The sequence below is a fragment of the Heptranchias perlo genome, chromosome 2 (assembly GCF_035084215.1).
Source record: "Heptranchias perlo isolate sHepPer1 chromosome 2, sHepPer1.hap1, whole genome shotgun sequence".
Taxonomy (NCBI): domain Eukaryota; kingdom Metazoa; phylum Chordata; class Chondrichthyes; order Hexanchiformes; family Hexanchidae; genus Heptranchias; species Heptranchias perlo.
This window is the reverse complement of record NC_090326.1, coordinates 63,255,594-63,281,370: the sequence shown is the minus strand read 5'-3', so window position 1 is coordinate 63,281,370 and position 25,777 is coordinate 63,255,594. Positions and strand designations below refer to the sequence as shown.

The 25,777-nt window shown below is 40.1% G+C and overlaps 1 protein-coding gene across 1 annotated transcript in view; it reads right to left on the bottom strand.

Annotated features, from left to right (window-relative positions):
• Nucleotides 1–6,356: 6,356 nt before the first annotated feature.
• Nucleotides 6,357–25,777, bottom strand: part of ice1 (KIAA0947-like (H. sapiens)) — a 44,283-nt gene continuing 24,862 nt past the window's right edge. The window contains exons 11-16 of the mRNA XM_068001909.1: nt 22,173–22,341; nt 20,259–20,419; nt 17,969–18,159; nt 16,722–16,828; nt 14,312–14,410; nt 6,357–10,062 (exon numbers count right to left, since the gene is read on the bottom strand). Of these exons, the coding sequence (XP_067858010.1) occupies nt 9,866–10,062; nt 14,312–14,410; nt 16,722–16,828; nt 17,969–18,159; nt 20,259–20,419; nt 22,173–22,341 (924 nt within the window). The 3' untranslated portion in view covers nt 6,357–9,865. The remainder of the gene's footprint in view (nt 10,063–14,311; nt 14,411–16,721; nt 16,829–17,968; nt 18,160–20,258; nt 20,420–22,172; nt 22,342–25,777) is intronic.

Below are 25,777 nucleotides of genomic sequence, written 5' to 3'. Positions count from 1 at the left end.
CCGAGACGAGCGTATCCTGGCTTTTGCATGGGCTTTACCACCGCTGCCTCCTTTACCTCTTCGACATTTTCTCTTTGCTTGAATCAACTGGTGACTCAATTAAATGGTGACTTTAACTGTTCAGTTATCTCCCTCTCCCTGTCACATTTTGGAAGGAGACAAGTACTTTTTGTTCTATCCTAAAATTGGCTAATTATTAGCAATGAAGAGGCAGTTGCTAAATGGAGACTTCAGGCTTTCTGCATCAAGTGTGTTTTATTTTATATTTAGTTTTATCGTCCACCGCAAATAGCAATCTTGAAGGCATCTGATGCATAAAAGTTAGAGGTCATGTTAACTTTAATAGCCACTGCCAGTGTCATAAGATTGTTACATTTTGTCTGGATGTTTTTGTGAAGAAGATACCCAGTGCTGTCACTCATTCCCGACTAAACCCAAAGCCTCCTTCTCTACGGTCATTACCAGGTAGGAGTGTCTGGTATTGTAGACACACTATCTATTGAAACAATGGGACTTGATAGTCTTTGCCACCTAATATCACTGGTAACCCATTTCTACCTTTGTGATCCTCCTGTGTCAAGTCCAATGCAGGTGAAGCACTGAATACAATTGCAACGGTCTGCAAAAAACTTCGAATGCGGAGACAAAATTTGTAGCAGGTCACCTTTAAATGAAGACTGCAGCTTCCACACTGCAGGTTCTCCAGTAATGCCTGTTCCATTTGAGTGAGGTGCATGCTTTGAACAAGCAATGCATTAGTACTGTAATATGGGCGCTTCACTATTGACTACCTAATCTACTGGTTTCAACTAGATTAACAGGTCTATCACACATCTTGAACATGCCTATTCTCAAATAAAAAAATCTTAAACAGCAATTTTGTAACAGATGAGAAACAAACAGTCAGTAAAGCAAACACTACGCTACACTTGACATTACTGGTCACTTACTGCCAGACAATTTCTAAGCTGTAGTTTAATTCAATATGACTTCCTTTATTGAAGGACCAGTGGGCATATTTAGAAAGCTTGAAGTTCATAACCAGCCTAATAGCTGCATGATAAAACCAAAATGTGATCAATGCTAGGAAACAAAAGATGGCAGGAAGCACATTCATTTCAGATTAATTTGTTGCTAATTAAAATAGGATAGTTAGAATAATTATGTAGCAATAAGTAGGCCAGAACTGAATCAAATCAAATGAGATTAATTGTATGGTGACTAATTTCCCTCCAAGAAGCCCTGTTTCTTCAGTAGTTGTATCACGCCTGCTTTTATATTGGTCTTAGAGGGAAATTAGTGCCGACGGCTCCTGACATGCAGATCTTGTGCAGCTGGTGTCAACTGGCTGTTTGTATACTAGTCAGTGGGGAGTTTGTGTCGCCAGTTCCTGAAGTGCAAGTCTTGGGGAACTGGCAACAACACCAATGTAAATTTGCTGGATTTGTAAAGGCTGCCATCTAGGAAGACCCAGCAAAAGATTGTTTCAGTTTATTACACATACCAGTCTAAACTCCTCCTCCTTTAAGAAGCTCCTTAAAACCTACCTTGTCACCTGCCCTAATATCTCCTTACATGGCTTGGTGTCAAATTTTGTTTGCTAATTGCTGCTGTGCAGCGCCTTGGGGTGTTTTACGACGTTAAAGGCACTATATAAATGCAATTTGCTGTTGTTGTAGTAGAGAATATTGGCCCCATTTACTTGAAATGATATAGTATGCTTACAATTTAATTGTGTGATACATAAAAGAGTTAAGTAAGCAATCTCACACTCCCAATGTTAAAATATATGTAAAAGGACCATGAGTCAGATGTAAGGATGCAACAGTGTAGTTTGAGGGCTTATTTATTGCTGACAGTTTGTGTCACACTATATGATATTGGAATTTAAAAGCACTACATTTATAACCTGTGATGACACTGCTTTTTATGGGATTATAATAAAGGATTTTAGACAAACTAGAAGAGTTTAGGTCATTGTGATTTAAGTAGTTGTTTCTGGACCAGACCCAGTGAAGTCAGGAGGGACATTTTCACCCAAAAGTCACAATGGACAGCCATTGGCATGAATAGTATAAATAGTTTCAAGAAGTAATTAGCTGTGCTTTGGGAGAAAGGAATGATCAAAAATAGATGGCCAAATAACTTTTTATTGTGTATAAAATTTCACATGTTCTTATGTAACCATTTATCTTTTGTAAGAAATAAAAACACATTTGTAACTTGAATTTATACACATTTCTGTTGCAGTCTGTATTCACACTGGTGGTGAAACACAAAATATGTGAGGTAACCTTGTAACCATAAGTACTCCAGCACTTCAAATCACCAGCAGAAACCAAAACTTTAAATTATAGTAACTGCATGCTAGTTCGGAGAGTTCCTGTGTCATCACCCCAACATAAAACGCATGCTCTCCTGGACATGATGACTGTGAAGTCATGAATACCACAGGAAGGAAAAGCCTTCTGCATTTGGAGTCAAAAACCATCGCAGAAATGACGAGTTCAATTAAAAAGAAAAAATATTGCAAACGTTGGCAATCGGAGATAAAAATAGAAAACGTTAATTAGCATCTGAAAAGAGAAATTATACTATAATGGACATAGTTTCTTCTTCAGAACTCATTGAAAAGATTATATTTCTATTAATTATCAGATGCATACATTATATAAACCAGAAAACTGTAGTATGATGCCAAACACAATGTTTAGTTGACCTCTATGACACCTTTATGACTTCATCATTTAAGGACCAGTTTCCCTTATGGAATAAACATTGCCAATGAATTCAACATTTTGCTTTAATTTATAATACATTAAAAATCTTACATGTCTACACTTCCCATCGACAAAACCTGTTTTCTTTTTGTCATGATTTTGTGTCACTTGTGTGTCAACTTTTTTTCATTATAAATTCCTATGGCCACCTATAATGGAATCTATCTATGTATGCTCATTACACAGTAACCTACACCCTTCGTTCAGTGGTGATGTTGTAGAGTCTCAGTTTTACATTGTCCAGCTCCTCAAACTCCATTATAGAGAAGCTTCAATCAACTCTACATCTCTGCTTCCCAAATTGACATAAGTTTTGCTATTTCACAATAATATTAAATAGAAGTATATGAAAATAAGGGCACAATATATGACTTTAAAATAGAGACTGAATTACATCTGTGCACCGTGGTCAATTATCCCCTACTCTCCAGCATTGCTTCACCTGAAGACTACACTTGCTTTTGAATCCCCATGTGTAATGCCAATGGAGATCAATTAGTGGTACCCCATGTATCTTGATTAAATAACTGTGTAAATAAGAAGCTAATATTGGTTGTCCCACCTCATCACATTATTTTTGTGATATAGTGCAGCCACTTTGTTAGATTGTGAATCCTACTTTTTTTCCCAGTCTATCTCAATTTGACTTTGGTTATTAACTCAATGCTGTTAAATGAGAAGCATAATGGTTGTATGATCATTTTTTAGAAGGCAATACTGACCCTGGCTTTCTGAATGTTTCGAGAAAGCCCTCATTTTGAAGCTATCTTGATTAACGTTCTTCATTTAAAAACTGCTTTCCAAAGTGTCAGCAGAATATTTTACACTGTAACTTTGAGAAGTTAAGATATCACTTATTATTGACTCATCTTAGTGTCACGATAGACAGTGTGGATGAAATGATGAAAGAAACATTGCAGACAGTTTCCATGGTTTTTGGCCTTTTGGTACTGAAACAGTCCTGGGTATCTGCCCACAGATTTATGTGAGACACTTAATTAATTTTATGGCAGAGTGGAGGATCACAATATTGAATCAATGAATCTCCTACTGCTAGGGAAAGAAAAAGTTCGGGATTTTTTTTCCTCTTCTAAAGTTTTGACCATTATCTTACAGTACAGCATAAATAATTGGGAACACACAGAATCTTGTAAGCAAATTTATGATGTATATAAATTGTTATTGAGTTTCAGAGAAACTATTTATTAATGGATTGCAGCAGTTCAAGGCGGCGGCTCACCATCACCTACTCAAGGGCAACTAGTGATGGGCAATAAATGCTGGTCCTGCTAGCAACAGCCCTATCCCTAGAATTAATTTTTAAAAAATCATTGTGTCATTGCCACTATGTGCAAATCTAGTTATAAATGATACGTTTTGTCCCTCAGCCTTACATAACAAAATTTCAGTGCCATTCTCTAGCAAGCTATGACACGTGACATGTAACCAACAGACTATAATATCTTATTAAAAAGCTTATGCCTGCATGTACTTTGTCTACAAAACCTTATTTTTTGTTGTTGCTGATTGTCACACTTTTGTGTTAACTTTTTTCTATTATTTCCTGCGTTCACATTTATAGTGCAGCATACCCTTCAACTCACTGTGACCAATGCCATAGGAGATCCAAGATGAATAGATGTATATTTTTTTGGAACATGTAATCATGACTCTTTCCTTTGTCCGTATAGGCAGCCTGAAAGTCCATACTCTACACTAGGGCATCGTAAGAGAGACCTAAAACTGCTCATTTTGTCAGTAACGTACCTATAGAAATAAATCTCAGTGCCATGAGCCAGTACAGCTGAATGCTAAGTGCAGTAGTTGAATGCTGCAGCGATAGTACTGCCTTATTTGCAAACAATCTCCAAAAAAAAAGTATTAAAATGCACCGTCTTATGCGATTAAAAATTCAGATCCTTTCAGTAAAATGAATTGACACTAGTTGACTGTTTAGGTGACAGTTCCACATGGGCAACTTGCTTTAAAAGCTCATTTAGTTCCAGCCAGTGTTCTTTAGGTGCTGTCATCTTAATTCACTAGAATTAAGTTTCACTGGGTGAATTTAGAGGATGGTTCTAAAATGTTACAAATCCTATGGGGGTTGTTATAGCAGAAACCCATCATAAAATCTGTTCATACATACTGAATTATAGATTTTTGCATGTGCGTTTGAGACTTGGCTGACAACTCTTTCTGTACCTTTTTACATTAATTAGACAGAATGTTTACTAAACCAGGTGACAATAAAACTGGAATCACTGTTAGTTATAACAAAATAGTCAGGCATAATTACCAACTTGTGATCATAAACCATACCATCTATAATTAATATGCTAAGTCTGACATTTGCACATATTTCCTGCCAAATAACACTTGAATACTTCCTGTCGTGCCTGTTCCCAAGACCCACCTGTCATGAATAAACTTACCCGTTCATTTTACTTGCGCCTGATTTGAGTCCTCCAAGCTTGATCTCCAGGATGAGTGTTGCTGTTGCTTTCTTATCGCAGACTTTCCAGTTACACCTCCGAGATAGATGGCACTGTTTTCCACAGCACCACATGGCAAGCTGCACACTTCTCCTCCGTTGCTGATGCCAACCCCCACTCCTGCCACGCGACCCAATATGATCTTGAGCTCCCCTAAATGACCAGCTGTGTATTTGTTTTAAATAAAAAGATTTCCTTAATGGGGAAAATTGTAAGAAATCCTCCCCTCTTCCCCCACCCCCCCCCCACCCCCCCACCGTTGTACCCAGGCCTCGAGCATCTACTTCATGGCCAGCTCTGATTGTAGCAGGAAGGGAGGGTGGGGATATCCGTATTACTTAAAATACTCAGCAGTATTTAATTTTTAAAAAAATTCAGAAAAAATGCTTACATCACCTTAAAAATTGCACAAGAAAAAAATATTCAGATTGGTTAATTCTGATTGCTTGGTCCGGTCAAGCTTTGCCTTGAATAGTACTGCCTAATTAACTGAAGGAAAATATTAAGATACTGATGAGATCTCCTAGTGAACCTGAACAAGTTGAAGCACTCGGATGTGCACCTTGTGCTTTATTAAACATTTGCTTCATTACACAGTGCCATCTTGTGAATGGGTAAATTTAGGAGAAGGGATCTTTGATGTAAAAATGCAACATATTATTTCTAGTAGGGTGGCTGGGTAGGCAACATAGTCAGCCTCATGGTGACCTCAGCCAATGTTACCCTAGGCAGACACATGAAAGCGTGCAAAAGTGACTCTTGTGGATTTCCACTATGCGTTTGTCTGTGTGGATGGGCTCCATTCACACCTAACACTCCTGTGAAGCACCTTGGGTCATTTTGATACGTTAAATGCGCTATAAAAATGCAAGTTGTTATTGATAAAGAGAGCCCTGCTTCAGCTCAGTTCTCACCTGTTCAGCTTGGCAGAGAATGTCAAATGGCTGTGTTCAGAATCTGGGCATGAAACCCAAGGATTTGTATTTTAAAACAGCATTTGTCAATTGACATACTTTTGTTACAACTTACTTTCCATTTCACTTCTGACAAACGAGAATGCTGCTCATGAAAGCAAAACAAGAAATGTGATTCAATATTTTACTTTAATATAAAATGTGTTGCACATGAAAATTCCAGAAGAATTCGTATAAAAAAAATTTAAAAAAACTCTCAACAGAACAGTGTTATACATATTTACCCAGTAATCTTTTTACATAACCCAAAACCTACATTGCACCTGTGACTTTATACATAATAAACATTCCCAAATGGAACAAAAATATTCAGAAACAAAGTTTCATCTAATTACAAGCATTCACAGAAAAAAACATTACGTTTTTCACTATGAATAATCATATGTACATAGCTATAAGCAAGAGACATTTTAATCTAACTTCTGTCAATCCAGGTATTTGGGGGACTCAACACAATATCTACATTGTTATTTTCTGTATAAATTTGGACTTATTTATCCAACAGCTTAAAAACAAATATGTGAATCATCAGGGCACAAATACAGCATTAAACAACATGTGGTCTGAAGTGAAATGGGGCTATTTTCAAATGGTTACTGTGGTCAGATGAACTCCAGCCAAATCATTTTTAAAATAGTATGTTCCAGATTTTTATTATTATTCTACCATTCAAGTGCCTGGTACTTCTAAGTGCAGTATAATTAGAAATACCACTTGGAATGGTGGGATACTGGAAAATAATTTAACTTGTGACTTGAGGAAGAACATAATCTACTCCCTCCCTTTAGGCCCGCTCACAATATCTTCACAATGCCACGCAGTGGACTAATGTGGGCATCTGCCAATTCTTAGCTGGTAATTCTGTACAAAACCCACATCAGAGAACTTGATTGATTCACAAGGCTGATACCAAAGATGTACTACCATTTTCATTGATTGACCAAATAGCTAGAGACTCCGATGGAAAGTGGTAAAGGATGGTGCCAAGGAACAAAATTATGAAAAGCATACTAAGATTTCGTTAGAAGCTCACAAAGGTTGATAAAAATGCTTGTTTCTGTTTCTCTTTCCCCCCACCCCCCCCTTTTTCCCTCTGCCAATTTTCTCCCCTTTCTTCAAAGACAGTGGCTGATGACGAGATATAATTCTATAAGCACTGATAGCCCTCTGGTGCCTCATACAAGTGGCTGTTCTCCCTTGTGAGCCTATACTTCCCTGCTGGGAAAGGGTGAATATTGGCCGTGCAGGCACACTTTTCAGCTAAAGTCACTGGACCTTGATTAGTAGCACGAATCCAGATTGAATTTTCCCCTTCTCAGTCTGAAGGGCATTGAGGCCAATAGCTCCTTTTGTTGAAATTAATAAATTCAGCCCACACAACGCAGAAAACCTGGAACTGCCTTGGTGTGTAGGACTCCATACTGTATATCATGCAGTGCATTTTCCAATTGAACTATCAGGGGAGTGAGGAAGGGGTGGGGTGGAGTCATCGTTTCTAAGTTTGACCTAGTCTGACTTTATGTCAAGACTACTGGTGACACGAAAAGAAAAAAAATCTTTTAAGTCTACTGTTACACTCTGGCCAGCGATTACTGTACACATTCTGAAATCATTCCCAGGATAGTCTGATGGCATTAAACATGTTCCAGCACTGAAAAAGCAAATAACGCTGTGTGGTTTGTCTGATGGGGCTAACATATAGCAGAACAAACCGTTTACTATGATAAAGGTTTGCCTCATCACAGGCAATATGTTCAAATATCCAAAAAATAGTACTTGCTGCAACAAACTTTTGGGATGCGGTTTTTCAATTTTTGATTTTAACTTTAAATCGAATCATGATTAAAAAAAATTAGTGACACCACATGCAATGAAGTCACCATGCTCCCCATTGTATACAAAATGGTCAATTCTTTTGAGAGCACATGGTGAACTAGACTTCAGCAACATTAAGGCAACAATATTGCCTTATCTCCAAAGACATTTTTGCACCCTCAATGAACTCTTCTCGTCTCGACTCCTACATGGGTCAGTGTCCTCAGGAGTACAGTGCCAAAGGTATCAGTAGCCCTTAAGTATCTTGCCCAGTGGCCATTCTGATGACACACATTTTTCAGCAGGGAGTCACTGGGTGGGATTCAGGAGCAGAATCCCTGACCGGTATTTTTTACCCTTTCCTAGCAGGGAAGATGCTACAACTGACTGTGGTGCCGTGTCGCTATCCAAGCCTTTGACTGGGCTGAGAGGTGAAAAAATGGCCAGAATGGGAATTAGTTATAACTGGGTTTAAAATTATTTCACAGTATGAAGAAAACCAGATTCATTGGTCATTATTCAATGAGTGCAATTGCTCTCTCTGTTCACTTACCCAAATTATTTTCTAGTCTTGTAATTTTGGGTCAAGACCATACTCCTTACTCTTACCCCACTTTTTCTGCATTTTGTAACTAATTCATTTGATTTTTTTTGGCATTAGTGTTGATGGCTATGGGGAAAGAGCAGGGGAGTGGGACTAATTGGATAGCTCTTTTCAAAAAGAGCCAGCACAGGGGCCGAATGGCCTTCTTCGGAGCTGTAAGATTCTATGGATGTTTTAAACCATGATGGGGGAAGATATATAATCGACAAGAAATAGGGGATTAGTGAGACTGAAAGGGCAGCAGAGCTTTCTGCTGCAATCCACCAGACCTAGGTGGTTATAATTGTACTTTTTCAAAAATGTAGAGTGATTTTGTACAGCACTGCCCTCACCTTTGAAAACTGGTTATTGTAGGGCAGAACATCAATCATGCATATTCTGGTTGTATTCAGCTAGCATCGTTTATGTTGCAAAAAAAACACTGGGGAAAATGAATTAAGATTAAAAAAAGATTGCAAATGCTGGCTACCTGAAATAAAAATAGGGAATGGTAGACATACACAGCAGGTCCTTCAGTATATGAAAAACATCTTTTCATGTACAAGCATTTACAGTTTTTATTTCAGGAACAGGATTAGGGTTTCAATAAGCTTTACTTTGGAATGCTGGCTTTCAGCATTTCTGACTTGAGTCAAAAATACTCGACTTTCAGTGATGAGCCATTATTTAAATTGTAAAAACACAATCTAGTGTTTGCACACATCTATTAAAAAAAAGTTTTGAACTCCTTGTAATTTAAAAATTTATTGTATCAGGCAGAATTTTTCATAGAAATAGAAATGTTTAATTATAATGTGAGGTCTGATTTTTTTTGCTTTAGGCATTGAAAATGATTTTTTTAACAAATCTAAAGAAAAAGTGGGGTATAGCAAGTTTGACACTGAAAATTGTCTTTTAGATATCCCTGACAAATTATACTGTAATGCATCTTCATATTCAGGTAAATCACAGCATCACAGTTCCAAGATGTATGAAAACTTACTTCCCATCTCTACATTAAGTAAAGTTTTGGGGGTTTCTCAATACTAATGCCATATTCAGATTTGTTAATACAGATATTGGTTTAATTGTCAGATATTTTATGGAGCAATTCAGGTTGTTATCACCTCCAAGTGAAAAAACATTTTTTTTCGTATTAGTTGCCCAATAAGTGACCATCACTGATTGATGATTTTTTCAAGAGCTTGCTGGATGTAATTCTTATGGTTTCTTTATTTCAGAGTTTAATCTTTCACACAGAGTCTCCAGTTCCATTAGGCAGTTGCTTGCCACAGAAGGGATTGGCTCAGTGACTGATGCATTCCATGTATGTAGGGCCTCCAGGGCTCCCTTTGGGTTACTAGGAGCCAGGTCGTAAACTGCATAAACTGCTGATAACTGTACAGGCCATGGGACACCTGGAAATGTTGCACAGATCAGAAATCATGATCACAAATTGCACAATACATAATATATACAACGTGTAGTCAGTTCAAAACATCAGATACAATACACAATCAGTAGTAGTGACTTTGGACTGGATTATTTTCCTACTTTTCGCACTGAGATATCAAGATATCATGGTCTGTTAAAGGACGTCTAATACATACAGGTTAAAGGTGCTGGATCAGCAATGGAATAGATTTTCCTTTTGCACCAAATGTTGGCTCCAGCACTGTTCAGCCTCACACTTCAATCAAACCTAAATTCTAGGAGGTGAAAGGATATTCCCTAAACCACCCAGCTTTCCAGTCACTCTATTTCTGACAGTTTAAAAACAAACAAGAAAGTTGAATGTTGCAATGATCAGGTCATATAAGACATAACATACTGCTGAAATATGAATAAATCATAAAAGGAACATTTCTGGTAAGTTCATTGAGATGTCATATTTTTCTATTAATACATAAAACTGGCAACACAAAAATTGAACTGAAATTATATTTTACAGTTTTATATAAATTTTTGCTGCCCAAAGTTGTGAATTTTCAACTTTCATTTCCCAAGGTAATCAGGTTAGTGATCACAGGCATATAGAAAACTTACAACAAGTTCATTTCAAGAACCCAGCGTCTGTTGAGGAAAAGGGACGAGTCGCTGTTAAAATATGCCGCATTGCATTCACTTTCCACTCTCCAAGGGGGGGTTCGGGGGGGGCAGAGGCAGTATTAATGAGATACATGAGACGCATGAGACTCTGCCACTGGAGTGTCCTTTAATGCCACAATCGCATATAGGAGTGGAGACAAAATTATCAGGAGTCGGTTTGGCTCAGTTGGTAGCACTATTGCCTCAGACTCAGTGGGTTGTAGCTTCAGGACCCACTCAAAGACTTAAGTAGGTAATCTAGGCTGACACTCCAGTGAAGTAATGCATTGTTGGAGGTGCTGTTCTTGGAATGAGATGTTAATTCAAGGCTCTGACTGCCTGTTCATACCGTTAGTGACACAGGAACAGGAGTAGGTCATTCAGCCCCTCGAGCCTGTTCCTCCATTCAATTAGATCATGGTTGATCTGTATATTAACTCCATTTACCTGCATTTCATCCATATCCCTTAACATCCTTACCTAACAAAAATCTATCGATCTCAGTCTTGAAAATTTCAATTGACCTAGCCTCAAGTTCAAGTGAACGTTTGAGAATAGCATGGACAAATTCAAAGAATAGCAGGGTCTCCTGCTGTAAACATGGCCAACATTTCTCCTGCAACCAAAAGCAGATTAACTATTCATTCTTGTTTTGTGGGATCTGTGCCAAATGGCCATAATATTTACTTCCATTACAAGTCACTGCTCTTCAAGTAATTAACTTTATATGAAGTAATTTGAGATATCTGACTGACAAAAGGTGCTTATATAAATGCAAGTCTTTATTTCTTTTATAGATATAAATATAAATGTACCCTCATTTGCACTTAACTTAGTGCCTTTATTCTTTTAAGGGCACTGTCCTCCATTGAAGTTAAAACAAGTTTTGTTTTTTTTACACTCTGTGAGGCCATCTGATAATTTTTTTTAAATTCAGTCTTGGGATGTGGGCGTCGCTGGCAAGTCCAGCATTTATTGCCCATCCCTTGTTGCCCTTGAGAAGGTGGTGGTGAGTCGCCTTCTTGGACTGCCGCAGCCCGTGTGGTGAAGATGCTCCCACAGTGCTGTTTGGTAGGGAGTTCCAGGATTGTGACCCAGCGACCATGAAGAAACGCCGATATATGTCTAAGTCAGGATGGTGTGTGATTTGGAGGGAAAGTAAGAGGTGATGGTGTTCCCATGCACTTGCTGCCCTTGTTCTTCTAGGGCACGGAGGTTGTGAGTTTGCGAGGTGCTGTTCAAGAAGCCTTGGCGAGTTGCTGCAGTACATCCTTAAAATTTACGGACATGCTTGATAATTTTGCACAGTACCTGGATCAAATTAATTTGCTCCTCCTTGCTGTACATAAGGCCTCATTCTAGGCCATGTACTGACTAAATCTCTCCTTTGACTAAAAGAGGGAACATTGAGCTCCAAAGTAAATGCAAAATACATCTACAGTAAACGATAAAACAACCACAAGCTATACCAGCTCAGAAAGAGAGAAGGTATTTCCTCATTCAATGAGCAAAGTCAAGAAATTACAGGTGAACAGTACTGTATTTGCCAAACACAGCGTTGTAGTGAACTCAGGATCCAGAAGCTCAATTTTCAGAAGAAATCCTAATATGTATGCATTTCAGTGACTATGTCACCTTGCATATTTGTGTGCAGAGAAAACTGCAATGGAAGTGTAGACATTGGGCATTTTAATACTGATTTACATCACTATTCCAGGTACAGTGCCAAAAAAAAATCTTGGAGTTTGTAACATTTTGTGAAGATGATTTTGAAGCACAGTATCCTCAGGGCAGGCACTGAAACAATTCTACTGGAACGGATCCCCATAATAAGTGAATTTTACCTCTGATGAAGACCATAATACCCGAGTGCAGATATTAAATGACCTCTAAATGAACAAACCTGTGCTTTTCCTACACTCAGCTCACGACATTTGACAACTTCACCATCTTCCTAATGCATAGCAGAAGATTTACAAGTCCATGACTGCATTACTGATATCAGGAGACAGCATATACTGAGGCTAGAGCAAACAACTGTTTTAAATGTATAACAACCAACTGTTTTCTTTGGATGTTCCTTAGAGTGATCCTCAACTCCAGATTTAGATTAGTAACTTTCTATTGGATTCCAGATGATTATTCATTCTTGAATGTTGTCCTAATTATTTGTCTTTTTGTAGGCTATGTAGAACACTCCTTGTTCCAATCATACTCAGTCCCCCTCCCTAACCTCTTTTGCCATTAAACTGATGAATGAATTAGTGCCACTTTCTGCTCTCACTCTGATCTTGAGAATGTTATTGATTATGCTTCCTATGTACACCCATCTTTTGCTTTTACCTGGTCCATCTTGGACATTTCCCTTTTATTACTGGGCTACGCTCTCTCCATCTCCGGCAATGGGTTTGTCACAGACGTGTAATACAAGCTCACAGACACCTGCAGCTACCTGATTCATGCTTCTTTCCATCTGCTTCTTGTAAAGGCTCCGACCGATTCTCCCTAGTTTCCCCGTCTTCAACCTATTTGCTCTGATGAATCCAGTTTTGGCACCAGAGCTTATGAAATGTCCTCTTTTTTTCCTCAGCCAAAGATGTTGGCCTTTCCTCTTTTTGGGCAGTCCGCTGCATTATGGCTTCTGATTTCCATTATAATTTTCTCCCACTAACTAGTTTCATGCCCTTTTGTCCTCTAATGTCCTTTCACTGCTTCACTTCCTCCACCAGATTTTACTCCACCCCACCCTTTTCAATGGAACCTATTCAAATCATCATTATCGCTCTTCCCCAACCATTTTTTTCCTTCCATCCTATTAAGGGGCTCACTTATTTTCTAGTTTTCATTACTGGCCAAAGATCCCATCCAAGACATTAACTTGTCTTTTCTCTTTACTGATACTGACAGGCCATTGGTGCATTCCAGCATTTTCTGCTTTTAAACTCATACTTGACACCAGACTCAATGCTTTTTAAGAGGAAGAACTATTTCCCAGTTTGCTCAGGAGCATATAATGCATAAATTCTTGCGCAAAAGATAAGATACTTTTACAGACTAAAGCAATGGATTACAGCAGAAGAGTGGAATTCAACTCTAATGATATTGTCTATGCTATTTCTGGCAGAATATATGAATTCCTTGAAGGAGTCCACTGATAAGCAAGTGCTCGATCAGCCTGAGGATATAGCAGATAGTATTTTACACCACGGCAAATTGCATGAAAATGTTTGCTTTGGATCCACAGCCAAGGAAAGATAACATTCTTTTTGCTGAATAAAATTGTAAAATTTTAGCTGATTTTGGCACATAGCAACATCAGTCCATAAAGAGCATTGAGCAACGATTCAGAAAACAAGACCGAACGATCAATAGGGGCTAAAATATCTATCATTCCAATTTAAACTTAGCTTTTAACAGAGATAATCTGTCACCAGTTTCTTCTACTGATGATCTAGTAAACAGGGATTCTGTGCAGAAAAGCAATTCTTGAAGTTTTCCTGATCAGGTGTTTAATAGGCGTCAAAATTTAAGCAAGGAAGCTCCTTCAGAAATCAGAGTGAAATATACAGGGACACTTACCCTCTTGAAAAGCCTGTTGGAGGAACTTGTTTATCACTGTAGCAATGTTTTTTACAGCTGCTGCAGATCCCTTCTTCAGTCCCTGCTGACCGAGGCGTCCTGGCAATTAAATAAAGCCCCGTTAAACATAAATGTGTGGAACAACACAATTCTGGCCAACACTGATTTAGGTCTTAAAGAAGGCCAGTGATGTTGAATTATTTTAATGCACAGATTGATACAGGATTGCCACTTTTACTTTGTCACTTCCCCCTCGCAAAGAAAATCTTGAAAATATGGTTCCTATTTCTCACCAAAATCAGGCAAGTGCATCCCCTCAGCAATGGGGATATGCAGCAATCAGTCTGAGCACTGAACCAACAGACATATCGTAGTGACAGGCCCACACCTACAGTGATGAAACCAAATGAAACGAGCAATGTTCCCACACAGAACCATCACTCACTATAATAACCTGCCAGGGTCATCCTCAAGCCAGCTCTAAATGTATACCACCTATTTCACTGCAATAGCATATGCTGTGTACTTGCAATGCAAGACCTTTATTACACAACAGGAAAAGAATTACAATAAATGTGAAGTTATCCACTTCGGGAGGAAAAACAGAAAGGCAGAGTATTATTTAAATGGTGATAGATTGGGGAATGTTGATGTACAAAGGGACCAGGGTGTCCTTGTACACCACTCACTAAAAGCAAATATGCAGGTGCAGCAAGCAGTTAGGAAGGTATGTTGGCCTTCATTACAAGATAATTTGAGTACAGGAGCAAGGATGTCTTACTGCAGTTATACAGGGCCTTGGTGAGACCACACCTGGAGTATTGTGTGCAGTTTGTCTCCTTACCTAAGAAAGGATATACTTGCCATAGAGGGAGTGCAGCAAAGGTTCACCAGACTGATTCCTGGGATGGTAGGACTGTCGTATGAGGAGAGATTGGGTCGACTTGGCCTGTATTCACTTGAGTTTAGAAGAATGAGAGGGGATCTCATTGAAACACATAAAATTCTGACAGGGCTAGACAGACTGGATGAAGGGAGGATGTTTCCCCTGGCTGGGGGGGTCCAGAACGAGGGGTCACAGTCTCAGGATACAGGGTAGGACATTTAGGACTGAGATGAGGAGAAATTTCTTCACTCAGAGGGTGGTGAACCTGAGGAATTCTCTACCACAGAAGGCTGTGGAGGCCAAGTCACTGATTATATTTAAGATGGAGCTAGATAGATTTCTAGACACAAAAGGCATCAAGGGGTATGGGGAGAGAGCGGGATTATGGTATTGAGATAGAGGATCAGCCATGATCATATTGAATGGCAGAGCAGGCTCGAAGGGCCGAATGGCCTACTCCTACTCTCTATAAAAGTTAATTTTTTAAAAATCTGCTCTCAGCTACCCAAACTGAAAAGGACACAAATAAATGTCAACAATGGCAGTTAACACTGATTTTTCACTCTCAATGAAGCCATGCATGCACGTATCCATGAGGGTACGTCATATCATGTAAAACACACTTCAAATGCACCACAATTACTGTTCAAATAGCAAGAAGGCAGAGCCAAATGTTGATCTCAGGGCAATGGGGAACGGGCAATAATTGTAGCCTTGCTGGCGCTGTCCAAATCCAAACTTCCATTTACATTTATACCGGACTGTGTGTAAGACAATGGAAACTTTAGATTTAAAAATAAAAATTGAAATAACATCCTACTACTCGTTTTGGGAAATAAACATTCAGGTTTCCCTGCTTATTCTACTCGACCGGTGGAAGGAATCAAATACAAAAATAACAGCCACTGTTCTATCATTAATAGTAAGCCCAGAATCACCATTTCCTTTGCAAATACTGTGGCAGACAAATTTAGCAAACAAGCAGTCAAAATAACATTTTAGACATACCAGTTCTATTTGCCATATTAGTAATCCCAAAAACATTAGGTACGGGTATCAAAATGCTATCAACCCCATCTGGTTTCCAGATCACAGTGCCCCTGTCACTTCAACTAAATTTTTCCTATGGTCTTCTGGATAATTTTGATTACAGAAATTTTTGAATTGGCATTAAATGGACTTTTAATGGACTTTGTTTCTTTGCAAAAAGATGTTTAATCTAATTTGATAACCTTTGTTGGGAATCTTGTAAAATTAAATAGTGCATTTACAAAGATTAGAATCTCAATACTTGATTCCCTACAAAACAAAGTTAACGCTCATTCAGGATTTATATTTTCACTTTGGTGAAGATTTGCTTTCAATTAAACATTATATAATTTTTTATAAAATTGGGGGTTTAAAAGGCAAAAGCTGTATTTAACAAAATTTATAATGATGTGCATGGAATTTAATTGGAGTGCTTCATGATTAGCAGGATCTTCAGCTAAGGCAAATACAGTTACCAGCAATCAAGTTAATTACCAATAAGTCTCATGACGCCTGCAACCGTGGCATCCTGAATGTGTAGAACATTTCTATATCCTTTTCTGCGTTTCATCCACTTATCCATCACAGGCCATACCTCCTTCCTAAAAAAAAACCATAGCAGAGAAGTCAATCACCATCAAGAAAGGAAAATGCACACTGCAAACTTTCCAGTGAAAAGATGAACAGCAATGTATGGGGAAATACTATTAAAGAAAAGCACTTAACTTCTTGCATGTTTGATATTTCACTGAACTGGAAGCAAAGTGTACGCACTTAGTGACATCATGCAAAGGAAAATTTTATAGCAGTGTGCCAACTAGCTGCTGTTAATTTCCTTATGGTCGTTTTAGAGATTGGCTGCTAGCCATATATTTCAATTGAACAGCCATTTTAAATGATAAGTATGAACAATTATTAAAACAAAATTGTCATAGCTTCTGGAGGACTCTGAAGAGCAAATGATTTCTAGGGTGACAGCAAGGCAATGTTCTGAGTGGATTTCAGATGATATGGCTCTCAGTTGATGCTTCTGTGTGATTGCAACCTTGAAAACACTGCCAAAATGTTAAAATTACTTAAACTGGCTTGTGCTGGCTACACCTCCGCAGACCTTCGAAATCCTCGGTGCTCACCCAGGTGAACACCAGATATCCAAATGCATGCACTTTCCTGCAAGTGTGGTTGAATAGCATCATGAGTGTGAACCTGGCTGATTTTAATCCTGACCTAGCCTGGGGTGCTGAGGCTAATTGTAGCATCTAGCTGAGATTAGCTAACTACGGCTCAGGTCCATACGGTTGTTATGAATGGAGCTATGGAGCAAGCTGTACCATGTAGTCTGTGGGTCTTTGCTTTTTCCATGGAAGAGGGTATCTTGGCAGAAGCTGATGGGTTGTGTGCTCTGATTGCTATGTAATCGCTTTGCCTTTATCAAGTGAGTTGAATACCAGAAAATAAGAGCGCGTATGTTTCTTTTTATTCGTTCTTGGGATGTGGGCATCGCTGGCAAGGCCAGCATTTATTGCCCATCCTTAATTGCCCTTAAGAAGGTAGTGGTAAGCTGCCTTCTTGAACCGCTGCAGTCCATGTGGTGAAGGTTCTCCCATTGTGCTATTAGGCAGGGAGTTATAACAATTTATATATAATTAATTAAAATAGTTATATGGTTGCTTGAAATCAATAGTATTTTATTAATTTTCCATGCCTTGGAGCTCATTAGTCCAAGCATATCGGTGAAGTACCTTATGAAGCTGTCATGTGTCCACGTCCACTGCTGTTGGGAGCACAACAGATCGATAGCATAAATCAGCTCCCACATATCACCGTTGAAATCCATTCCGTACTCATTACTAGTTTGGAATCTTACTTTAGGACTCTGTTGCATTGCTATAAGGAAACTCGAAACCAAACAACTTACATCCAGAGGTGGATTCTAGAAATAAAACATGTTTAATTTTAAAAATTAAACATTTCCAGTATTTCAAATATACAGCTTCATTAATGATCTATACAGAAATTAGGCAGCACAGTGGGCTAGCACAACACCCTTTCACCTCTGGAACTTGGGACTGATACCCAAAGGCCATTTGTGGCTTTCCTCTGCTTCACCTGCAGCCCTTGAGGGACGTGCTGCTAAACGTGCCTCTGGGCATCCACTCGTGGCCTGCCCACCTGATGGATGTTGACCAAGGTGGGATGATGGCACTCAACAAAAAGTTAACAACACTGCTCTGATGGCTGCAAGAGCCTTACATGAAATAAGTTTGGCCAGTCTCAACATAGTTTCCAGTTCCTATGTCAATTCGGACTCAGCTGAGGCCACGCTGTGTGTTTGGGCAGGAGCCCAGCTCTCAGAGCCCTCTACAATGGCCCCACAAAGTGAATGTGCTCACATAGAATCACATTCCTCCCTTCAACCTTAACTCACCTTCCTTGACCTTCACCAAAACTATTCGAGCACTGCGCCTTCGCTGACTGACTCCTGAAACTTTCCAGGAATGCAGATATTCAGCCAGTAAATCATACCTCTGTGCCCCACCAATTAAATACATCTGATGTAATATAAGCCAAACCAGTCATTCTACCACGCCCCTAACCCTCGCAGACTATAATGCAGACCTGGACATTTCCCCTGCTGACAGCAAAACATGTCCCCAACCTATTCGCACCTCCACATCTAAATAGAGTTTCTTTTACGTGGCCTGTAAAACTCTTAATCTAGATTGCATTGTGGGCAGGCCCCTCCCCGCCCCCACCAAAACTGAAATTCAGCCCTGACTTGCCAACTCTCACCCTACTGAGACTAAAATCCAGCCCCGGCAACTACCTCTTTCCCCAGCCAAAAGGACAACAAATTTAATTCCCAACAAATTAGTTTCCCCTCAGTGAAATAGTTATCCTGCACATGATTCCCCCTGCCGGCGGCCTGATGCCTTAGGCCGTGGTATTCACGCCCCTCAATACGGGCATCAAAATGCAGCCTGTACTTAAAACTGCACAATCTCCTCTCCCCTCTCCTCCCACCTAGTTTTACCTTCCGACTCCATGCTCTAACTTCTCCCTCCCCACCCTGCTCTATCGTCCCCACAGTGCTAAAGCTTTCCCCGTAGCCTCTTCCACCTCCAGTGTCACAGTCCTCCAATCAGCCCTTCAGTTATCCCCTGCCTTTAACCTTACTTGACTTGAGGAGTCTACTTAATCTACATTCCGTGCGTAATGGCATCCCTGGCAAGATGGTACTTTTATAATGCTTAGTGAATCTATTAAAAAAAAGTCTTGCACCTAACAATTGTCTTCACACTTAAAAATGTCTCACTTTGTCACAGGTGAGAAACAATTGTTTTTTGAACAATAAAAAAAGGGAGAAAGCCAACAATTTCATGACAGAATCTTCTCACCTGAAGCCAGAAATTTATAAGCAGTTAAAGCTGCTGTCTGATTGACCTCAGGTGGTAAGAAGCTGCAATTACCTGGATCTGTCTACAAAGGCCCCTCCGCCTATGGAGCACTTAAGTAGGTCAGGGTAGCAGCTAAACATTACAAATGTGCTGCAGACCCTGGGCTATCCGTGAGCAGCACCATGGGAGGTCAATGTTTTTTTTTGCACTTTTAATTAGCATACTGTTGGGAACCAATCTGGAATATTTGTGATTCTACCTTCCAACAATATCTTAGCGAAGAACATTACTCCTTTAGAGTGGAATTCTGTTATGCAACAGGTCAAGATACACCAAAGGAAGTTGCAAGTAACATGACAATGATATCACTGCCGACAATGAAAGCAGCAAACTGGGGCTTAACATCAGCCTGCAGATAATGCAATATTACCATTTAGTTTCTTACATCAAAGCTACAAATGATATGTGTCGAATTATTTGACTGATGTAAATTTATTGGCAAACATTTTTCCCCATGTTAAAAGCACAGAAGGAAAATGCTGTGAAATGTGAAAGATTCTGGCTACTAATGGCAAATAAAATAAACATCTTCACAATGCACTACAAGACTGAAAATGTAATAAAGAGACAGTACCTTCTCCCAGTTGAGGTATGCGCCCAAACAATTCAGAACGTCTCCTTTGGCACGTTGCTTGGCAACAGCTTGCATAGCTTTATTAACTGGTCCTTGCATAGAAAATATATTCCGCCAAACACTTAAGATGAGCAACAACAGTTTGCTTGAATGTGGAAAGTCTGTAAAAATAGCATTACCAAACAGTATGGTTGGTGTATGCAATGAGCAGGAGCATGTAAATCAATGATCTGCACACTTATGGGACATGTGGAATTGCAATAAAAATTTCCCAGACGAGATGAAACAAAACAAAACAAAACTATACACCAAGCAGAATTCAGTGTTATGAGTCGCCCAGAGAAGCAGAATTTTAGACATCAGCTTCATACCTTACGAAATACAGTAATTCCAGTTGAATAAAAACATTGAATGTTTCTTCCTTACAAATAGTTTCTGATACCGTTTGAAATACATTGGAGTCTCAATATATCAAAGCCTGAGGTAGCTGGCAAAAACTTCAAAATATCAAGACTTTGACAAACAAAAATTTCAGCTTCTGGCCTCGACTCACTCATCTAGATTCGCAGGTTGCTTGTATTTTCTACAGGGGAAGGATATTTAGTATTCATGAATCTCACCTAACAGCAATGTTGTCGCTGCGTCGTACTTTGACTTCAGTGCTGGTCTGCCAGTCTCTTGCTCTCCATTTTCCGACTCCTGGTCAGCGCACAATATGCCATCCTCCCCTGTCTGACTCTATGCAGCATAGGAAGAGTCAGTGTGATACTGGGAGTTTGAACAGTTAGTGCTATGCTATGCTGCTGGGTTTACACTAGGTTTACCTGTTTGAAATTGCAGGGGCCCAGTAACATAGGAAACATCTGCTCTCAATGTTGCTGCTTCACAAGTGGATTTTGGACTTTAGAATGCATGCTGACCAGCAAAGAGGAACGATCAGCAGACCGGCACTGAGTTGACGTCTGACTAGGTTTAGGGCTATAGCTACTGTACTGAGCTTGCAGCCTGTCTGAGGGTGGAACACAGTGCCACAGAGTTGAGGTGAGGGGGATATACTGAAGTAAAATTCAATATAATTTAACCATAGGGACCAGAACACTCCAAAACTTTGATATAGAGACATTGGTATCTTAAAGGCTTCCATATAAGACATGTCCTGCAATGTGACTTCTAGTTCTAAACTAAGGCAATGAAAAAAACAATCCTACTTCAGTTTGCTAAAAAAAAACTGTACATTAATTTCCCACTTATGAACTTCTATAAGTATCCTGATGTTCTGCACTTCACTTTTTAAAAATATATTGAATAAAATGCATGTCTAAGCCTGGATTCTACCACTTGGAAAATCTTTTCTTTCCCCAACATACATTCAAGTAATGTGATGGCTGAAAAGGGAGGAGGTGGAGAAAGGCCATATGCTTCCCTGCGGAGGGATGCAAAAAGAGAAAATGTGCAGATTTATGGTCTTTGCACAGATAGAAAGAGGGGAAAGGCTGCAGTCTATCAGATGATAAAAGATTCTGTAAATACTAAATGGTGGAGGGGAAGGGTGTGTAGGGACAGCCACAATTATGAAACTCTTGCCAGTTACTAATATATATATATATATATATATATTAAAAAAATAGTAAATTTCCCCTACCCTATTCTACCTGAAATACACAGCTATGAATTTTCCCTAAACTCCAATACAAATTAAAACTATACTCAAAATAGCTCTAATAACCCTAGTTAATGGGAATAGGGTTAATGGGCTCAAACTGAGATGTATTTAATAAGGAAAGATTTTACTTAATGAGGGGGATCTGATTAATGCCACCAATTATAATTTTACTACAGGATCCAAAATAACAGGCTCCATTAGTTTATTTTGCATCCATGTCATTATGCAATCCTGACGGTTCACTTTCTTACCTTCCTTTAAGATACTGTAGGAAAGGAGGCGAGCTCTTTCTAGATCTCCTTGCTGTCGGCAGATTGCAACATAAACTCGACAAAGTGCCTGAAGACAGTTGTCATCAAGGGTCGTTTGCTCAGCCTTCAGCTTCTTGATGATAGCCACCAGTAAAGCTTCTGCTAAATCCTGCCATTAAAGAATCAAGTGGAAAGATCAACAACTACCAATAATCTACATCTTCTCTGATATTTTACATAGTATTACATAGAATCTACAGCACAGAAACAGGCCGTTCGGCCCAACTGGTCTACGCCAGTGTTTATATCCCACAAGAGCCTCCTCTCACTCTAATGGCTTGATGATCTGAATCAAAACCATGCAATCTATCCCAGCAATAGAAAAATAAGCAAATTATGACTAAATCATAGCATCTTACAGCACAGAAGGTCATTCGGCCCATCATGCCTGTGCCAGGTTTTTGAAAGAGCTGTCCAATTTAGTCCCACGTCCCAGCTTTTGCCCCATAACCCTGCAAATTAGTCCTCTTCAAGTACATGTCCAATTGCCTTTTGAAAGTTCCTATGGAATCTGATTCCAGCACCCTTTCAGGTAGAGTGTTCCAGATCTTAACAACCCTCCGTGAAAAAAATTCTCATTTCCCCTTCTAGTTCTTTTGCCAATTATTTTAAATCTATGACCTCTCGTTACCGACCCACTTGCCAGAGGAAGCAGTTTCTCCCTACTTGCTCGATCAAAAACCTTCACAATTTTGAATACCTCCATTAGGTTTCCCCTTAACCTTCACTGCTTTAAGGAGAACAATCCCAGCCTCTCCATTCTCTCCACATAACTGAAGTCCTTCATCTCTGGTATCATCCTGGTAAACCTCCTCTGTTCCCACTCCATGGCTATCTTTCTCACCTAAAATGAAAATCTGGTCTTGGCCGCCCGCAGAGTATTTTGAACCCCCATCACTCCGGGGGATAAAATTGAACCTGCTCCCCTCCACACTACAAATAACTGTGACTTGCTGCTTCCTTCCAACTGGCAAGAAAAGATGTGCTGTAACCACCACAGAGAAAACAACCCGACCTTGAACCACCTACCTTGATGCATAATCTTCTAACCCCTCCCAAATAAGAACATCTTCTGGCTTGGCAGCCCCTCCACCATAGACAGGAAAATCAGGTCTAATATTCCTCCAATGAGCAGGAAACTGGACTTGGACCATTGTTTTACCCCTCCCCCACCCCCACCATGTACACAATAACTGTTTCCATTACCAACACCCCCAATAGGAAAATCAACCCTGCGGTGGAAAGGTGGAAACCATGCTGAGTTTCTCTGCCTTTGGATGCCCGATTCCATCTCCTTTCGATCCTCCTCTCCCCAGTGCCCTCATCTTCCTCTGACTTCGTCTTCTTACATCCCTCCTCTTTCCCCTGTTCTCTTCCTTCTCTCATATGCATCTTCAACCACCTCCTTCCCACGTCGAATTACTCCCCCCATCCTCTAACTATGCTTGCCCTGAATACTACACTTGGTCTTAGGAACATAGGAACAGGAGTAGGCCATTCAGCCCCTCGTGCCTGCTCCGCCATTTGATAAGATCATGGCTGATCTGTGATCTAACTCCATATACCTGCCTTTGGCCCATATCCCTTAATACCTTTGGTTGCCAAAAAGCTATTTATCTCACATTTAAATTTAGCAATTGAGCTAGCATCAATTGCCGTTTGCAGAAGAGAGTTCCAAACTTCTACCACCCTTTGTGTGTAGAAATGTTTTCTAATTTCGCTCCTGAAAGGTCTGGCTCTAATTTTTAGACTGTGCCCCCCTACTCCTAAAATCCCCAACCAGCGGAAATAGTTTCTCTCTATCCACCCTATCTGTTCCCCTTAATATCTTATAAACTTCGATCAGATCACCCCTTAACCTTCGAAACTCTAGAGAATACAACCCCAATTTGTGTAATCTCTCCTCGTAACTTAACCCTTGAAGTCCGGGTATCATTCTAGTAAACCTACGCTGCACTCCCTCCAAGGCCAATATGTCCTTCCGAAGGTGCGGTGCCCAGAACTGCTCACAGTACTCCAGGTGCTGTCCAACCAGGGTTTTCTATAGAACCTCAAGTGTGCAATGTTAGGGAGTTCGATAATTCTCGTCACACAATCCAAGAAAAGTTGAAGTGAATTTGCCGAACAAATGTGTTTACCTAACCCACACCATTTTAATCTACGTCATAGTCACCCATTATCTCCCTCCTCTCCTCTCACTAAAGACGTGGAGTCTGGGGTGTTTGCCTTCTGGTACCTTACCCATGTGGCAAATATCGATGTGAGCGGCAGCAGGCTTTTCATCTACAAAAGGCATCATAGCAAAGCCTGATCCCTGTCCTCACCTGGTGTCCATATTTAGGCCAGGAATTGTTGAGTAGCAATCAGGAGAGGAAATCTAGAGCGCTGAGACCAACTGTAGGGCCCTTCCACCCAACCCAACTGTGATCAGGTAACTTAGCACAGATCAAGGACTGAACCTCAGATCTTCCTGATGGTTCAGAGAAACAGGAGGTAATTTTAATCCCCCAGGATGTTGAAACCTGACCCCAATCCAAACTTGCCTACTTCCGGTTTAACCCCGGCAGTTTGGGGAGCGGCTGAGTAACCCATTCTGGAGGCAAGGTCCGTGATTTTAATTTTAATGAGGCTGTGTTCCTCAGATTTTGGCAGCTATTTAAATTTAACAGCTGAGGGCTGGGTTTCTCAGTGCTCGAGAAACCCGGCAGCTGAAGGGAGGCGAGAACTGCCAGATCCAGCAGGTAAGTGCTTTTCTAACACTGCTTGTGGGCCAGTAGGAGCAGGAGCGCTTCCCCCGGCCCCTCAAGCACATCTTCTGCCGCGAACTCCACCTGCCAGTGATCTCTCCCTCCCCACGATTGGCTGACCACCCCCTCGATCTCTATCTTTACTGCCACTCCCCGCTCTCTATCCCTCCCTTTGAGCCCCCGTCCCCCCACCCCCCATAAACCTCCGATCTTCTTGATTGCCAGGGACAGTCCCCAGCGCTCCCAGCTGCGGCTTACTACAGCAGGCTTTCCTACCCAGCAGCCAGCCAGCCTCTCAATCTGGCCAGCTGCTGGGCGGGAAATGGAGTAAAAAAACTTTAACGAGATTCTGTGGTTAAATTCGGCAGGATCTCCGCCTTCCCGGGATTTCCAGGTTTACTGGCTTCCTCCCCACCTCCCCGTAAATATCGGGGCCAAAGTCTCCACACATTTGATTATTTTTTTTAAAAAAAGAATTCAATTTACTGTAGCGGCATCTTTCTACCCCTCCTTTACTAAAGATTATAAACATTCCTTTGTAAGGAAACTACAACAGCAAAATAATCAATTTCATGACATTGCTCACCTCTATCAAGGTGACTGATTCTCAGTCATTTATTTTCTCACAGTGGAACAGGAAAAACTGATGAGCAGTGATTCCTTGTGAGATTATAACCCTGCCTGACACAAAGGAAACCCAAAAAGATATCTTTAACAATTAATAAAGCTGCAAATCATACATAGCATTTCAAACAAGGAAATTGCTTATTGCCATGGATTCATACACCTTGGAGAGTC